At 37.1% G+C, this 18,669-nt stretch overlaps 1 protein-coding gene across 8 annotated transcripts in view; it reads right to left on the reverse strand.

Annotated features, from left to right (window-relative positions):
* The window catches only part of TOGARAM1 (TOG array regulator of axonemal microtubules 1), a 112,616-nt gene that overhangs the window by 73,227 nt on the left and 20,720 nt on the right, over positions 1-18,669 (reverse strand). For 6 of the 8 annotated variants that reach the window (XM_009211462.3, XM_017961147.2, XM_017961149.2 and 3 more), the window contains exons 2-4: positions 9,276-9,432; positions 5,681-5,815; positions 505-807 (exon numbers count right to left, since the gene is read on the reverse strand). In XM_009211462.3, coding sequence (XP_009209726.1) covers positions 505-807; positions 5,681-5,815; positions 9,276-9,432 — 595 coding nt within the window. The remainder of the gene's footprint in view (positions 1-504; positions 808-5,680; positions 5,816-9,275; positions 9,433-18,669) is intronic. The other 2 variants (XM_017961150.2, XM_017961148.2) reach the window with 1 other exon arrangement.

The raw sequence follows: 18,669 nt of genomic DNA on the forward strand, positions 1-18,669 counted from the left end.
GAATATATGCTGTTCATGTTCATTATAAAACATTATTACTTATATTTGTAAAGTTGTTAGTAGGTTCTCAAACAATATTAGCTATTCATGTTCATTATAAAACATTACTCTTTTCTGGCCCAGCACAGTGGCTCAAGCCTGTAATCCCAGCACTTTGGGAGGACGGGATGGGAGAATCACTTGAGATCAGGAGTTTGAGAACAGCCTGGTTAACATAGTAGGACCCCATCTCTATTTACAGACAAACAAACAAACAAACAAAAGTATCAGTATTTTCCTGGTTCCAAAAAGGATTCTGAAGTGGCAATGTAAGAAATGAGAATTTCAATTGAATTTTATACATTTGATCCATTTAACACACTATTAAATATTTTCCTAAATATTTACTAAATTCAGACAGATAAAATGTTATTTACTAGCTTTTAAAGATCTAACAGCCCTATGCATTAACTTCAAAGTACTAATTCAAACACAAATAAATTTGAACAAAGTATTGACTTTTACCATCATTTCTACTTGTAGGATCAGACGATTTTTGGCTGACAAGCTTCTTCTGTGGACTTCGCTTTGACAGTCCTTCGAAGCTTTTAAGAGGCCAGGAATTTGAGAAATTAACAGAATTATCTTGAGACTTCTTTGGAGATATAATAAGAGATGTATGCTTTGGACTAGTTCGAGGTGATGAGAGAGGATAGGATGGAAGGATGTAGGCTCCTGGACTTAGATTTTGACTGTTTGAGGAAGTACACTCTGTTTGACTACCAAATGTTTGCTGTGTCTTACTGCCAAAATTGAGGGTAGCATACACTGTAATAAAACAAAAGATAATATGTTATTTATGTATACACAGCTCTAAAAGTTAAAAGCTTTTTCGCTTTTTGCTTTTCCCATTCAGGTTTTCATTCCAATTTGCATTTATATTTTTGTATAGTATGAGGTAAGGGACTAATTTCATTTGTGTTATTCAAATATTCTGTATCTTCTAATTCAAAACTTCTTTATCCCATTAAAATGTTGTACTAACATTTATAATTAACTTTCTCCTTGTAATTTTATCAATTACATACATACATACATGTATATGTATACATATGTCACAGAAGTCTTGTCTTTTTGGTGAATTTTCTTTTTCTCATTACGATGACCCTCTTTAGAACTAAAAATGTTTTTAGTTTTGGTGTGCATATTTTCCTTATCATCAACATGTTTCTATTTGCTCTTCTCTGAACATTTGCCTAGTGTATCTTTTCCATGTTTTACTTTCTCTCAACCTATTTTGATGTATTTTACGTAATGCTCTTAAAAAGATCACCTCAATGAAAAACTGAAAAAATAAGATCTGATCACCTCTGTCATTTAAGTTGTAAGTTCTGCCAATTTATACTTAGGGAAACTATTCATACATTTGATTTTAATTCTACCATCTTATTTTGTGCTATTTATTGTTTTTTTTTCTTTATTACTTCTTCCTTGTCTTTTATTGATCTTTTTATTCTTCAACTAATATAAAAAGTCTATTTGTAATCTTTTAGGGGTTCCTTTAAATTTTCCTTTAATGTTTTTAAAAAGGTTTTCCATGACAAAATACCTAGCTTATGTATATTAATAAAGCAAACATTCTTCTGAAGACTTAAACAACTGTATATATTATATATCCGTTATTTTTAATTCATATCTGACGGTTAAAACCTCTACTTATACCAAAATCTTATCTGGGTAGAGAAATATAGGAGACTTAGTCACAGATTTACATATAGAATTAAAACTTTCAGTTTCATTTCAATTACAGTGCTCTATTAACAGGTTCTGATGCTTTTATGACAATGTCTCATATATTCCTAGAGATTTAAAAATATTTCTTTTTTTTTTGAGACAGTCTTGCTCTGTCACCCAGGCTGGAGTGCAGTGGCGCAATCTCAGCTCACTGCAAGCTCCGCCTCCCGGTTTCACACCATTCTCCTCCCTCAGCCTCCTGAGTAGCTGGGATTATAGGCGCCCGCCACCACGCCCAGCTAATTTTTTTGTAATTTTTAGTAGAGGCAGGGTTTCACCCGTGTTAGCCAGGATGGTCTCAATCTCTTGATCTCGTGATCTACCCGCCTTGGCCCCCCAAAGTACTGGGATTACAGGTGTGAGCCACCATGCCCAGCTGAGATTTAAAAATATTTCTTATGAAGAAATCAAACATCCTATCATATTATGCATATACAAAAGAACAATGCAATGCAACATACACCAAAATTTCCAATACTTAGTGTGGATCACTACAACATGTAAATTGGGATGCAGACATCTATATATTGTTTGGCATCCATACCACAGGTCCTTCAGAGATCACAAGGGAAATATTAGTTGATATGGTAGTGGTTTTAATGCATAACCAAGCATTAAGTTAAATTCTATTAGGTTCAGAAAAACATGATATCCCTTTATACCAGCTTCTCTAATAACTATTCCAATAGAAAACCAGAGCCACTATGCAGTATGATTAAACACTAAGAGTGGATAGTCCTCAAAGGCAATGTAATCATTCAGGGATAGCCTAAACAGGAACAGGTTAAGTGGCACAGCAAGCTCTCTCCGATTATACCAATTATGAGTCCCAAAGATATTCAGGAGTGAAAATTTAGGAAATACCCACATTATTAAGAAAGATGGATTATTTTATTGTGGTGTAGATAATACCACAAAGGATAACTTTAAGGGGTTATGTGGGTCTTTGGGGTGAGTGCAGGAAAGGGTAGTTAAAATGTTAGTGCTAAATACACTAAATCTTCTCTACTAATTTCAAATCATTATTTTTCATAACCAGTAAGTATATCCCTATCACTTTAGTAAAGGACATACAATAAAATACAAAATACCTAAAGAAATATTTAATTTGATCCTACCTCTATCTAATAATTGTTAAAGCTATTAATTAGCATGGACATTTAAGAACACCTTCAATCCCCAAATTCCTGACAGATAACCAGCCTCAAATCCTTCCTCTTCTTCTGTATCTGATGTCTTATCTGAAAGGTCAGTGTTTAGGAAGTTATGGTTCCTAACAAGAGACATAATACATTCTAAATCGTCTTAAAATTTAAAACTGCTGCCGGGCACGGTGGCTCAAGCCTGTAATCCCAGCACTTTGGGAGGCCGAGACGGGCGGATCACGAGGTCAGGAGATCGAGACCATCCTGGCTAACACGGTGAAACCCCGTCTCTACTAAAAAATACAAAAAACTAGCTGGGCGAGGTGGCGGGCGCCTGTAGTCCCAGCTACTCGGGAGGCTGAGGCAGGAGAATGGCGTGAACCCGGGAGGCGGAGCTTGCAGTGAGCCGAGATGGTGCCACTGAACTCCAGCCTGGGTGACAGAGCGAGACTCCGTCTCAAAAAAAAAAAAAAAATTTAAAACTGCTATAGAAAATAATTGTCATCTGCTAACACAACACTCTTTAATGGATGTTATTTTCAATGACTTGGTATTAAAATGCTCATCTTTCTGATGATTAGTGATGTTGAGCAATTTTTTTCATATACCTATTAGACATTTGTATGTCTTCTTTCAAGAAATGCCTATTCAGGTCTTCTGCCCATTTTCACATTGTATTTTTGTTTTTTTGCTATTGAATTGTTTGAGTTCCTTATATATTTTGGTTATCCCTCAACAGTGGAATAGTTTGCAAATATTTTCTCCCAGTCTGTAAGCTGTATCTTCACTTTGTTGATGGTTTCCTTTGCCATGCAGAAGCTTTTTAGCTCAATGTGATCCCATTTGTTCATTTTTGCTTTGGTAGCCTGTGCTTTTGAGGTCTTACTCAAGAAATCTTTGCCCAGACCAATGTCCTGAAGTATTTCACTAATGTTTTCTTCTAGCAGTTTTATAACTTCAGCTTACATTTAAGTCTTTAATACATTTTGATCTGATTTTTCTATACAGTGAAAGGTAGAGGTCTAGTGCAAATCAAAACCACAATGAGATGTCATGTCACTCCAGTTAAACAGCTTTTATCAAAAAAATAAAAAATAACAAATGGTGACAAGGATGACAACAAAAAGGAATGCCTGTACACCGCTGGTGGGAAGGTAAATTAGTACAGACACTATAGAAAATAGCAAGGAAGTTCCTCAAAACACTAAAAATGTGCTGGGCATGGTGGCTTGTACCTATAATCCTAGCACTCTGGGAGGCTGAGGCAGGATTGCTTGTGCTCAGGAGATCGAGACTAGTCTGGGCAACATAGTGGAATCCCATCTCTGCAAAAAATTTAAAAATTAACCAGACATAGTAGTGCATGCCTGTAGTCCCAGCTACTTGGGAGACTGAGGTAGGAGGATCACTTAGGCCCAGGAGGTTGAGGCTGCAGTGAGCCATGATCATGCCATTGCACTCCAGCCTGGGCCACAGAGTGAGACCCTGCCTCAAAAAACTAAAAATACAACTACCATATGATCCAGCAATCCCACTGCTGGGCATATATCCAAAAGAAGGAAATCAGTATATCAAAGAGGTATTTGCACTTTCATGTTTATTGCAGCACTATTCACAATAGCCAAGATATGGAATCAACCTAAGTGTCCATCAGCAGAAGAACAGATAAAGAAAATGTGGTACATATACACAATAGAGCACTACTGAGCCATAGAAAGAATGAAATCCTGTCATTTGCAACAACCTGTATAAAAATGGAGGACACTATCTTAGGTGAAATAAGTAAGGCACAGAAAGACAAATATTGCATGTTCTCACTCCTATGTAGAGCTAAAAAAGAAAAAAAAAATTAATCCCATGGAGGTAGAGAGCAGAATGATGGTTTCCAGAGGCTGGCAAGGGCAATGAGAAGGGGTTAATAAAGAGAAGGTGGTTAATGCATACAAAAATAAAATGAGAGGCCGGGCACAGTGGCTCACGACTATAATCCCAGTGCTTTGGGAGGCCGAGGCGGTGGATCACCTGAGGTCAGTAGTTTAAGACCAGCCTGATCAATATGGTAAAACCCCGTCTCTACTAAAAATACAAAAATTACCTGGGCATGGTGGCGTGCACCTGTAGTCCCAGCTACTTGTGAGGCTGAGACAGGAGAATTGCTCAAACCCAGGGGTGGGGGTGGAGCAGAGAGCTGAGATCCTGTCACTACACTCCAGCCTGGGCAACAGAGCAAGACTCCATCTCAAAATAAATGAATGAATGAATGAATGAATAAATTAATTAAATAAAATATGAAGGAATAAGATCTAGTGCTCAATATAGCATAATAAGGTGACTAGAGTTAACAATAATTTATATTTCAAAATAACTACAGGAGTAGATTTGTAATGTTCCCAACACAAAGAAATGACAAATGTTTCAGGTGATGCATATCCTAAATACCCTGATTTGATCATTACACATTGTATATCGAAATGTCACATGTAGCCCACAAATATGTACCACTATTATGCATATATTAAAGCAAATGCAACACTCATCTCCACCATGAGTATCTAAACTCTAATTTTAATCAGTTGTATTTACATAAAGATTATAAAACCTAATACTTTAGGGTAACAATTATGAAAAAAGTTATTAAAAATATAACAAAATCCTTTTTTTTGTGATGAGTATGATTGCACAAAATATCATATAAGTTAGTGTCGGAATCCCCACATAATATTTACAAATCATTTGTTTCCAAGTAAATTTGGAACTTATACCTTTATCTTGATGACTATTAGTTGTCCCTAGGAATTGTAAGTCAGAACCCACACTGCCAGTTTTACCACATAATTGTGAAAATCCAAGTTGTGCACATTTCCCAGAAAGATTTGTTTGATGAGTCCCAGTAGTACCTTTTGAAGAAAGGAGGGGAGAAAACATAAAAGCAAAAGTTAACTTTATTTCATGAATACATCTTATTTCATAAATATTAGTGCAATTTAGGTGGAAATAAATATAAGTGTATAAGTGCAGTGAGGTAGGCAGGCAAGAAAGGGATAAAGCTTTTGATATTAGAAAATCTGATTAGTGGCAGGAGTTAAAGGACAGAAGACAGACTAGCAAATAACGGAAAAGATAGGTATGTTGAAAAACATCCGCAGAAGCAGCTTCTTCCTACACTCTTTCTCTCAGCATGGAATGTTTCTCCAGACCTGGCTTTCCTTCTTCCCAGTATTTGTAGTATATGCACTACCCAAAAAGCTCCATGGCCAAACTCTTTTCTTTTCTATTTTACTTTTTTTGTGCAGTGGTGTGATCTTGGCTCACTGCAACCTCTTTTCTTTTCTAATATACCACACGGTATTCACATAGATTCTAAGCTTATCCAGACACGTTTCCCATTTCCCCTCCTGTGTCTGGTTAAGGTTATTCCTGGGAAGGTGAGTAAGTCTAAAGAAAAAAAGGTGGTAATGACTCCTCTGGCGTTTAGTGTATTCATCTATTAAATGAGCCCATCCTTTGTAGTTCTGAAACTGTATGATTAAAAAAAAAAATTCTCTCCCTACTATATCAAGTCTCTTTATCTTTCATGTCCTGGATGTCTTTTTCTTTTCTTTTTCTTTTCTTTTTTTTTTTTTTTTTAAGACCGGGCCTCTCTCTTATTGCCCAGACTGGAATGCAGTGGTGCAATCTTGGCTCACTGCAGCCTCAACCTCCCTGAGCTCAGGTGATCTTCCTGCCTCAGCTATTCAAGGCTGGTCTCGAACTCCTGATCTCAGGTGATCCACCTGCCTCGGCCTCCCAAAGTGATGGCATTACAGGCGTGAGTCACAGTGCCCAGCCTCTTACTCATTTAAAGTCAAGCTCAACCTCTTTCCTGCAGTTTTCTGAAACCACTTCAATACCTATGTTTTCCTTTCTTGAATCCTTACAGTATTTGTAATTTATATCATCCAATCAAGCATTAGGTTACATATTTCCTTATTCTCCAATTGTTTAAAATCTGTACAACTAGGAAATGAGCTTCTCAATAGTACAGAGAAATCAAAACTGCTACAAACATAACTGGACATATTCTTGCATTTCTCCTTCTCTATTAAACACCAAAATAAACTATGCAGTCATTATACCACTTCATTTTTATATGAAAATACTATAGAATTTCACTGCATAAAGGTCTACAAATTCTCCTACGGAACAATGTTTACTGAATAATATATCTGAACTCAAACCCAACAAATTTTGAAAACTGTTATTTAGATGTTAAATTCATTTTTAAATCTATAACATAGTCAAATCTTTGCCTTCTAAACCATTTTCCCTTCTAACAGTATCACTTTGCCAACACACTACAATTTTTCTAATTACCTGGGTGCTATATCTTGAAATCCTAAACAATCATTTAGAACTCAAGCTCAACCTTTTTTTTTTTTTTTTTTTTGAGACGGAGTCTCACGCTTGTAGCCCAGCCTAGAGTATAGTGGTGTGATCTTGGCATGAGGCATGGGCCTGGCCTCAACCTCTTTCTAAATGATATGGTCATTTATAAAGACAGGTATGTTGACGAATATCCACAAAGGCAGTTTCTTCCTATGCTCTCCTTTTTCTTCTAAATGTTATGGTCAACGACAATGAGCATTTCCTCTGAAGTACCATAATATTTACTTTCTGTAACACTTAGTCCATGTTCTCAGTTGCTCTGGCCAAAAATCCTTACAGCATTAGTGACACTTCCTTCTCACATTCTATACCCAATCTACCAGCAAACTACCTCAACTTTACCTCTGACATAAAATCAGAATCCAATCACCTCTTTTTTTTTTTTTTTTTTTGAGATGGAGTCTCGCTCTGTCGCCAGGCTGGAGTGCAGTGGTGCAATCTCGACTCACTGCAACCTCCGCCTCCTGGGTTCAAGAGATTCTCCTGCCTCAGCCTCCTGAGTAGCTGGGATTACAGGCATGCACCACCATGCCCAGCTAATTTTTGTATTTTTAGTAGAGATGGGGTTTCACTATGTTGGCCAGGATGGTCTCGATCTCTTGACCTCGTGATCTGCCTGTGTTGGCCTCCTAAAGTGCTGGGATTACAGGAGTGAGCCACCGCGCCCGGCCAGAATCCAATCACTTCTTACCACATTCTTGTTATCCTGGTTAAAGCCTCCATCAACTCGTCACAATTACTACAACAGATTCTTAATCAGTCTTCCTGTTTTTGACCTTGTTCTCCAATACACAAAGTTTGGCTTTGTGCCCCCACCCAAATCTCACGTTGAATTCGTAATCCCCAATGTTGGAGGTAGGTGGGGCCTGGTGGGAGGTGACTGGATCATGTGGCAGGTTTCTCCTTTTGGAGCTATTCTCATGATAAGAGTTCTCACAAGATCTGGTTGTTAAAAGCGTGTAGCACTTCCCTCTTCACTCTCTTCCTCTGCTCCCACCATGTAAGACATGCTTGTTTCCCCTTTGCCTTACACCATGATTGTAAATTTCTTGAGGTTTCCCCAGAAGTAGAAGCTTGTACAGCCCATAGAACCATGAGCCAGTTAAACCTCTTTTCTTCATAAATTACCCAGTCTCAGGTATGTCTTTATGGCAGTATGAAAACAAACTAATACACTCTCCTTTCATCTATTTTAACAATAAAATACAAAATGAGCCTGGAAACACAGTAAGTGATGTCAATTCTTTCTTCAAAATGCTCCTCATTCAGAGTAAAAAGTAAAGTTCACTTATAAGTCCACTAGGTCTTAAATAAGGACCTCTATTATGTCTTTAATTTTCTACTTATTTTCCCCTTTCTCATTTCATTCCAGACATACTAGTCTCTTTGATATTTCTCAAACATGTTCCCCACACACTTCTCTCCTAGTTACTCTGTGCTGACTGTTCCCTCTTCCTGAAATTATTTATTCTCTTCTCCTGATATATTGTGGTTTGTTTCAAATATTCTTTCCTGAATATGGCCGCCTTTCTGCTCTGTTTTCCTTAATAGCATTTACCACCAGCTAACTTACTATGTCTTCTATTTATTTAATGTCTGTTCTCGTTCCTAAGTAGAATGCAAGCTCTACTAGGCAGAACCCCAGGACTTAAAAAAGCACCTGACACATAGGAGATACTTAATAAATATGGGTGATGTATTAAGCAAATATTGCCCTATATTAATACTTAAACAATTTCAATGAGAAACCCTCCAGGGTTTTATGAGATAATAATGTCTAAGTGTCCATTCTTATCAGATCTTCAATAAATAACTTATTGAATCTGAACTGCCTACTAGATTAAAAGTTCTATGAGTCTTTGAATGCACTATGAAGTTGAGAGAAGTCTCTAACTTAGTTCAACATGACCATCATCAGCAACTTGTACTTACCAGCAGCACATAAAGGAAGATAATCTGGGTTAAAATCCCGACTATTCTGAAATAAGTTTCTTGATACTCTTTTTCTGCTAAAACATAAATCATCATTGACTGGCATTCCTTGAGAGGGCTTTAATTTTGGAGAAGGGATGAAATCATATGTTGAAAACTAGAAGAACAGAATCATAAATTAGCAAATTTGTGTTAATTCTTCCTGGTAATAAATATGAGAAAATAACTTAGATCCAAGTATGAAATTCAGGTTAGAATACATTTTAATTTATTAAATATATAATGATACAGATAAACATCCATATTTAGTACGGTACACCAACAGTACATTTCATTCCAGAACAGAAATGCTATTTTTTTTTTTTCTTACTACTTCACCCCAACTCTTTACTGTTCCTTACCATCCTACAGTATACTCTGGCAACAAGGAAGGAGAGAATACAAATGACAAAAAGGACGATCTGACTCAGCAGCATAACCCCTCAAACTATGCTATCTTTGTTTGAGCACTAGACAATAAGTGCTAATTGAAGGTCACTGAACAAGCAAGCATTCTACTATACTGTTCTTACTGAGGCAAATCTATTATCCATATTCTGCAGCCCAAATGTCAATGTAAATGACATGGCAACCTATGTCACAGTTCCCTTAGGAGATTTTCTTACACTAGGTCTCTTAGTTAAAATCAGTAAATAATACTTTATATATGTCTAGTACTTCATGGTTTTCAAGTCCTTTCTCATAAACCCCATATGATCGTTAAGGAACAAGGTTCCAGGATACAATTTTGAAGTTACACATAATCAGTTAAAGAACTAACTAAGCATGATTCAAGTGTTCAAAATTCTTCACCAATGATAACGTCAGTTGTCCCGGATCATTTCACATTCAACATGACTATAAAACATTAAAAAAAAACTGAATGAATTGACAGGAAATTATACTTCCTATCTATTTATTTGGAGCTGATAGACACAATCAAATATAGACGTGGTGATAAACCTTGTCAGTATGTTTCTTTGTAAGCTTTGCCAAGTATCAAACAGCAAAATAAAATTAAAGATATGTCTATTATGCCTCAGGTACACACGTTATTTATTACCAAATTTTGTGAAAAATCTATTACCTCCTTCAAAAATTAACCCAGAAATGATAAGAAACAAAATTAAGAATGCCCAGATGAGTCCACGTGCAGTAGCTCACACCTGTAATCCCAGCATTTTGGAAGGTGGAGGCAGGTGGATCACTTGGGCCCAGGAATTCGAGATCAGTCTTGGCAACATAGTGAAATCACATCTCTACAAAAAATACAAAAATTAGCCAGGCATGGTGGAATGTGCCTGTGGTCCCAACTAATCGGGAGGCCGAGGTAGGAGTATTACTTGAGCCTGAAAGGTAGAGGCTGCAGTGAGCTGATATTGCACCACTACACTCCAGCCTGAGTGACTGACTGAGATCCTGCATTAAAAAAAAAAAAAAAGAATGCCCTCAGCTGGGCATGATGGCTCACGCCTGTAATCCTAGCACTTTGGGTGGCCAAGGTGGGTGGGTCACTTGAGGTCAAGAGTTCAAGACCTTCCTGGCTAACATGGTGAAACCCCATCCCTAGTAAAAATAAAAAATTAAGACAGGCATGGTAGCACACACCTGTAGTCCTAACTACTGGGGAGGCTGACTCAGAGGCTGAGGCAGGAGAACTGCTTGAACCTGACAGACCATGGAGGTTGCGGTGAGCCAAGATTATGCCACTGCACTCTAGGCTGGGCAACAGAGTGAGACTCTGTCTCAAAAAAAAAAAAAAAAAAAAGAATGCCCGAATAAAAAAGGATTGACTTTACTTTCTCAAAACCCAGTTAACATCCATGATTGATTACACAGCAGTCAGCATTAAAAGGATATAATGGAATAAAAAACAAAACCAATTATAGTCGACTTCTGATTTATTAAAAGATGACGTATTAACACAGCTAATACAGTGAGTAATCCAGAAATAATTCTACAGTATGGAATACATTTTTTTTTTTTTTTTTGAGACGGAGTCTTGCTTTGCCACCCAGGCTGGAGTGCAGTGGCGTGATCTCGGCTCACTGCAAGCTCTGCCTCATGGGTTCACGCCATTGTCCTGCCTCAGTCCCCCGAGTACCTGGGACTACTGGCGCCTGCCACCATGCCAGCTAATTTTTTGTAATTTTTAGTAGAGACAGGGTTTCACCCTGTTAGCCAGGATGGTCTCAATCTCCTGACCTCATGATCCACCCGCCTCGGCCTCCCAAAGTGCTGGGATTACAGGCATGAGTCACCGCACCCAGCCCAGTATGGAATGCATTTTATGTTAGATTTACTTTGAGATTAATTTCTGTTTAGCAAACACATATTAGTATATAGGCCAGATACATACAACAACTGGTGGGGATGTAATGTTAATGAGGGTAGTGGTGTGTGTGTATGTGAATGTGGCATTTTCAGAAATCTTGAGAAGTCAGGCAGAGATTAAGTTTTGCATTGTGCATCTGAAAGCAGACTATAGGACATACCAATTATTATTAACATGAAAGTCCCGTTTAGGTCTCTCTTAAAAGTAAATGATTTTCATTAGGGTAAGTTTTGATGGGACGAAACAATGAAGAAAAAGTGGTTTTGAGTAAAATAAAATAGAATTCATAAATTTTGAAAGAGTTGTAAGTTAATGTTACAAAATGTGAAGCAGTCTATTTAAAGCACTTGATGACTCTCAGGAACATGGAACTGAATTTTCAATCTTTGCAGTTAATACCTAAAAATCTGTTTGATTCCTTAGAGTTACAGTAAATGAAAACAGATTAAGCAAGTTTCACACTTAATATTAACGATGGTTTGAAATTTACATAGTGTTATTTACTGTTTCAATCTTTTTTGAGTTTTTTTTTTTTTTTTGACAGGGTCTCACTCTGTTGCTCAGGCTGGAATGCAATGGCATGATCATGGCTCACTGCAGCGACCTTCCCCATCTTAGGTGATCTTCCCACTTCAGCCTCCCAAGTAGCACATGCTACCACACCCAGCTAATTTTTTTTAAACTTTTTGTAGAGACGGGTTTTTGCCGTGTTGCCCAGGCTGATCTCGAACTGTCAGGTTCAAGTGATCTGTCCACCTTGGCCTCTCCAAGTGCTGAGATTATAGGCGTGAGACACTACACATAGCCTATTATCTCTCAGCCTTTGCATTTGAATCCCTGCATATTTTTCCATAAAAAGATTACAAAAATTAGGCTGGGCATGGTGGCTCACGCCTGTAATCCCAGCACTTTGGGAGGCCGAGGCGGGCAGATCACGAGGTCAGGAGATCAAGACCATCTTGGCTAAAACGGTGAAACCCCATATCTACTAAAAACACAAAAAAATTATCCAGCCTTGGTGGCGGGCGCCTGTAGTCCCAGCTATGGAGGCTGAGGCAGGAGAATGGTGTGAACCTGGGAGGCGGAGCTTGCAGTGAGCTGAGATCGCACCACTGCACTCCAGCCTGGGAGACAGAGCGAGACTCTGTCTCAAAAAAAAAAAAAAAAAAAAAAATTACAAAATTTATTCTTGTTTAATCCTCTGACCTAACGCATCTTATTTTAGCTTTTGGCACGAGAATTAAAGCATCTCAAAAATAGTTTTAATTCTCTTTTGGTAGCAAAAACTTACCAGAAAAAGACCTTTTAATATCTAATTCTCTCAGAAATCACCTATACTCCTGGCTTTACTGAACTTGTACTAAACTTTATCTTGACCTCCAGTTTTTGAACTTTTCACTTTTGCCAGTTCTTTCTGGTTTCACCTGGACTCCACCCATGCCCCTTCATGGTGGGCATTAAACAAGTTTATTCCCATTAACCACAGTTACCTTCTGTAAACATCACTGTGTCTTTCAAATTAATTTCCCATGTACACTTTAGAAAAAACAGCTGTGATACTATATGTAAACTTTATATCCTACTTTTGAGCTTCACATTATAATAAAAGTACTTCTCATGCTGTTAAAACCCCTTATAAGTGGCTATACATTTTTTTTTTTTTTTTTTAAGAGACAGGGTCTCACTATGTTCTCTTGGCTGGCCTAGAACTCATGGGCTCAAGTGTTTCATCCAACTCTGCTACCGAAGTACCTGGGACTATAGGATCACACCACCCAGCCTGGCTATAAATTTTAATTACAAAAATAATAATTGCTTATTGTAAAAAATATAAAAAATATCAAAGTTATCAAAAGAAAAATTAAATTTAAAAAATGCAAACTATAGAAATAGGATATAAACTTAAATTATTCTTTGGGACCACTCTCACTGGAATCTTACTGATAAATCCTGTTATCTATATGTAAACATATTTCATATATGTAAATATTCTTTTTCTATATGTAAACATTCTTCAATAAGCTATTTAAAAAACAAATAGAACACATGATACTCTGGCACACAGTAAATATGTAGACATCTTTCCATGTAAGACCATACACATCTGTTTATTTTAGACTCATAGTTCCTTACTGATGGACATTTTCTTTGCCACAACTTTTCACTATTACAATCTTGCAGTGAACATTGTTACACACATATCTGTGCATATTGTATTCCTATAGAAGTCCTAAAAATGGAACTATTGGGTCTAAGGACATAAATTATCTCTAATGGCTATCTAATATTCCATTGACTACATGTGCCACTCTCCTTTGATGGAACATTCAGATTGCTCCCCAGGCTTTTCTCAGATTGATAAGCAAAATATTCCAATGGGGGAAATAGTACATACATGGCTCAAGGTAGCAGTGCTGACAGAAGGAGACTGGCAGACTTTAGAAAGACTGTCACATATGCTACATAGCTAAAATTAAAAAAACAAAAACAAAAAAAAATCAAGGCTGAGTGCAGTGGCTCATGCTTTTAATCTCAGCTATTTGAGAGATGGAGGTGGGAGGATGATTTGAGCTCAGGAGTTTGACATCAGCCTGGGCAACATGGCAAGACCCCATCTCTACAAAAAATAAAAAATTAACCAGGCCAGGTGTTGCGTTCTGGTAGTCCCAGTAACTTAGGAGGCTGAGGTGGGAGGATCGCTTGAGCCTGGGAGGTCCAGGCTGCAGTGAGTCATAACTGTGCCACCACACTCCAGCTTGGAAGACAGAGTGAGACCTTGTCAAAAAAAAAAAAAAGAAAAAGAAAAAAGCCTCAGTTGGGTGTAGTGGCTCACGCCTGTAATCCCAGCAGGCTGAGGTGGGAGGGTCACTTGAGCCCAAGTTCAAGAATGACCTGGGTAACGTAGCAAGATCCCATCTCAAAAACAAAAGAAAAAACCCAAAGTGTTTTTTTAAAATATCTGTAAACTTCCTACACAAGGTAGATTACCCACACTGAACTCTCTGTTGCTGTTAGCTAACCACATTCATAAAATGTGCAAACAAAATATAGACTATTTAGTTATTTTGTGTGCAGTTTGTTTTCATACATGTTAAAAGTAAGGTAATCAGCTGAATCAAGGAAGAACGAGGACTGATCAAAGAAAGGAAAAAATATGGCAAACTGCATGCAAAATAACTAGTGTGTGAAATAACCAACTAAATGTCTCTGATTCCTTGTTTGCCATTTATTTCTGTAGGTTTCACTAATATATTGTCCCTCTAAGTCCAAACAGGAGAGTTAAACATGTGGCCTGAAAGTGCATCCTTTCTGAGACCTAGAGTCTTGAGTTCTCAGTTAAACTTTCCTCATATAAGTGACTGAGCAATGTGGCTCATGTGCAACAATATAATACACAAAGATATATGTGCAACCGTATTCTTGGCAAAGGCTGATTCTGATTCTGATTGAGCACATGGACAACTGTGTTCACACAGATGGCAGCAGTGGGTGAAACTGGGTTTTGATTTTACGGTCTATTTGGTGATTTCTGCTGGATGATAGTATAATCAGGTGGCATACCTAGGAAGGAATCTAGAATCTGCTTTCCTTATTGTCTTTTATGTTTATGATATGGTTAGACTTTGTGTGCCCACCCAAATCTCATCTTGAATTGTAATCCTCATAATCCCCACGTCACGGGAGGGACCTAGTGGGAGGTGACTGGATCATGGGGACTGTGTCCCCCATGCTGTTCTCATGACAGTGAATTCTCATGAGGCCTGATAGTCTTACAAGTGTCTGACAGTTCCTCCTTCACATATTCACTCTCTCTCACTGGCTGCCATGTAAGATGTGCCTCTTCTCCTTCCACTATGATTGTAAGTTTCCTGAGGCCTCCCCAGCCATGCACAACTGTGAGTCAATTAAACCTCTTTTCTTTATAAATTACCCAGTCTTGGGCAGTTCTTTATAGCAGTGTAAGAATGGACTATTATAGTTTATTGGTACAGAGGTAGTGAGGTACTGCTATAAAGACACTTGAAAATGTGGAAATGACTTTGGAACTCGGTAACAGGCAGAAGCTAGAATACTGTGGAGGGCTCAGAAGAAAACAGGAAGATGTGGAAAAGCATGGAACTTCCTAGAGACTTGTTGAATGGTTTTGAACAAAATGCCGATCTTTATAGCAGTATGAGAACAGACTATCTTTATAGCAGTATGAGAATACACTAATACAGTTGGTTTGTTTTTTTTTTTTTTTTTTTTTAAATGTACTGATATAGGCTGCCCCTTTACTCTTCTCCTCCATCCAAAACTCAAGGCTTTTTCATGTTTGCTTATTACGGACCCAATACCTGTCACTATCTACAAAAATGGAATTCTATACCACAGAAGAAACAAAATTTATAACATTCAAAGATCAGTTTTCTTTGGCTTCTACAAATAATTGAATAACTGCAAATTAATATAACTTCAGAACTCTAAAGCTAAAGAACGGATGGTGAACACATTAATTATAAATTAGATGAAGTGAGTCAGAAAAATGTCTTCCAAAAGCCAAATAAAATAATATTTAACAGTTTTCCAAATCTTAGGCAAGTTTAGCACTTTAAAAACAAATAAAATTCAATGTCATTGTGTAAGATATGGACCTTGAAAATAAAAAGTGTCTTACCAAATTTTGGGGAATTACAATTATCATTATGTATTGCTGTTTAATGTGTTACCCCTGAACAGTAGATTAAAACAACAAACACTTGCTATCTCTTTTTCAGTGGAACAGGAATTTGGAAGCAGCTTAGCGGGATGATTCTGGCTAAGTGGCTTAGCTGGATGGTTAAGGTTACTCTAAGGCTGCAATCAAAATGTTAGCTAGGCTGTTGTCAACTGAAGGCTTGACTGATACTTGAAAATCCCTGACATTCACTCAAGTGGTTACTGTCAGGAAGCCTCTGTTCTTTGCCATTTGGGCCTCCCAAGGGGCCACTCAAGACATGGCAGCTGGCTTCCTTCAGAGCCTAGTCAAGTGAGAGAGAGCAACCGACATGGAAGCTGCAGTACCTTTTTATGACCTAGTTTCTGAAATCACACACTATTACTTCTACTTTGTTTGTTAGAAATGACTATTAAATCCAAACACACTCAGAGGGGAATTAGACTCCAACCTCTTCAAAGGAAGAATCTCAAAGAATTTGTGAAAACATATTTGAAACTACCACTCAACAGTAATACTTCTGCTACAAGGAATATATGTTTTTGTTTCTTTAACTGATCAACATTCTTAATAGTTTGGTACCTGCTTCCATCTTAAATTCTGCTGGTTTATCAAAACTAAATTATCTATGTTATAAAAAAGGGAAAAATTTGTCATTTCATGAGTATGATATATTTTTGGAGCACACAAATTGATATATACTGTCTACCCTATGGGCAGTATTAATAAATCAAGATAAAATCAGCCGGAACAAGCTCCTGTTTCAATTGGTTCATAAGCATCATATTAATATGTTAAGTGCTTATATCATATTGGACTAAATAATACCCAAAAGTTTTTAAGTTCTTTTTTTTTTTTTTTTACTTTTTATGTATTTTAAATATATTGTCTCTTTAAAAAAAAAAAAATGAAGGTGTCAAAATGTAAATTGAGGTGAAAACACAGTTTAGTTTTTTTTGTTTGTTTTTTTTTTTTTTGAGATGGAGTCTTGCTCTGTTGCCCAGGCTGGAATGTAGTGGCGCGATCTCAGCTCACTGCAAGCTCTGCCTCCCGTGTTCATGCCATTTTCCTGCCTCAGCCTCACGAGAGGCTGGGACTACAGGCACCCGCCACCAAGCCCAGCTAATTTTTTGTATTTTTAGTAGAGACAGGGTTTCACTGTGTTAGCCAAGATGGTCTCAATCTCCTGACCTCGTGATCTGCCCACCTTGGCCTCCCAAAGCGCTGGGATTACAGACGTGAGCCACCGCGCCCAGCCAACACAGGTTAGTTTTGAGTTTAAATACCTCAGTCACTTGGTTAAAGAACAAGAAAAAAAAAATTCTTAACAAACTTGAAAGTTTTAGTATCTGTAGTAACTGGTATATAATTGTTTAGAAAAAGTTGGGCCAGGAGTGGTACAAGTTACAGGGAAATAGAAATATGTATACAAGGTAATCGATATGCTTTGTCCATTATTAAGGGAACTGGTATCACTTTTTTTTTTTCCAATTTCTTTTTCTTTATTATTTTTTATTATTTTTATATTTTTTAAAGATGAGGTCTCACTTTGTTGCCCAGGCTGGAGTGCAGTGGCACGATCATAACTCACTGCACACCTGAACTCCTGGGCTCAATCAATCCTTCTACCTCAGCCTCTCAAGTAGCTGGGACTACAAGCACTCACTACCATGCCCAGCTAATTTATTTGTATTTTTTTTTTTTAGAGACAGGGTCTCACATATTGCCCAGGCCTCAAGTGATCCTCCAGCCTCAGCCTCACAAATTTCTGGGATTCCAGGCACAAGCCACTGAATTCAGCTGTTACAGTTTTTTTAAGATGATAACAATAATTATAATACATACATTGTCTTATTTAATATACTTTAAGGTTAATTATGTTTAAATTTATTTAAAATTTTTGAAATTTTAAATGTTATCATCTAATTCCATGTTTGTATGTGTCTAAAGGTATATTATCACAGAAATGATAAGAGTTCACAAAAATGGATGTATTTTTAATATTATTATGTACCATTAAAATATTTTCCATGTCTTTAGCCTGTTTTAAATCATTTTAACTGCTTTATTTCTTCTAAAAGATATGGCTATTCTCACTTTCTTACTTTGCTTTAAATATTGTTACTCTTAATAAACACTGTAACATTTATCTGTACACATATCTCATAATCATATGTTAAGGTAATAACAAGTTTTGTCCTATAAACTCTCTTAAATTCAATTTCCACATGAAAAATAAAATACCAATGAATATTCTTATTGTTCCCCAAATTTTAATTAGTTTACCCATTATTCATGCAAGGTGACTAAAACAAATGCCTCAA

Source organism: Papio anubis, chromosome 7 (genome assembly GCF_008728515.1).
Source record: "Papio anubis isolate 15944 chromosome 7, Panubis1.0, whole genome shotgun sequence".
Lineage (NCBI taxonomy): Eukaryota > Metazoa > Chordata > Mammalia > Primates > Cercopithecidae > Papio > Papio anubis.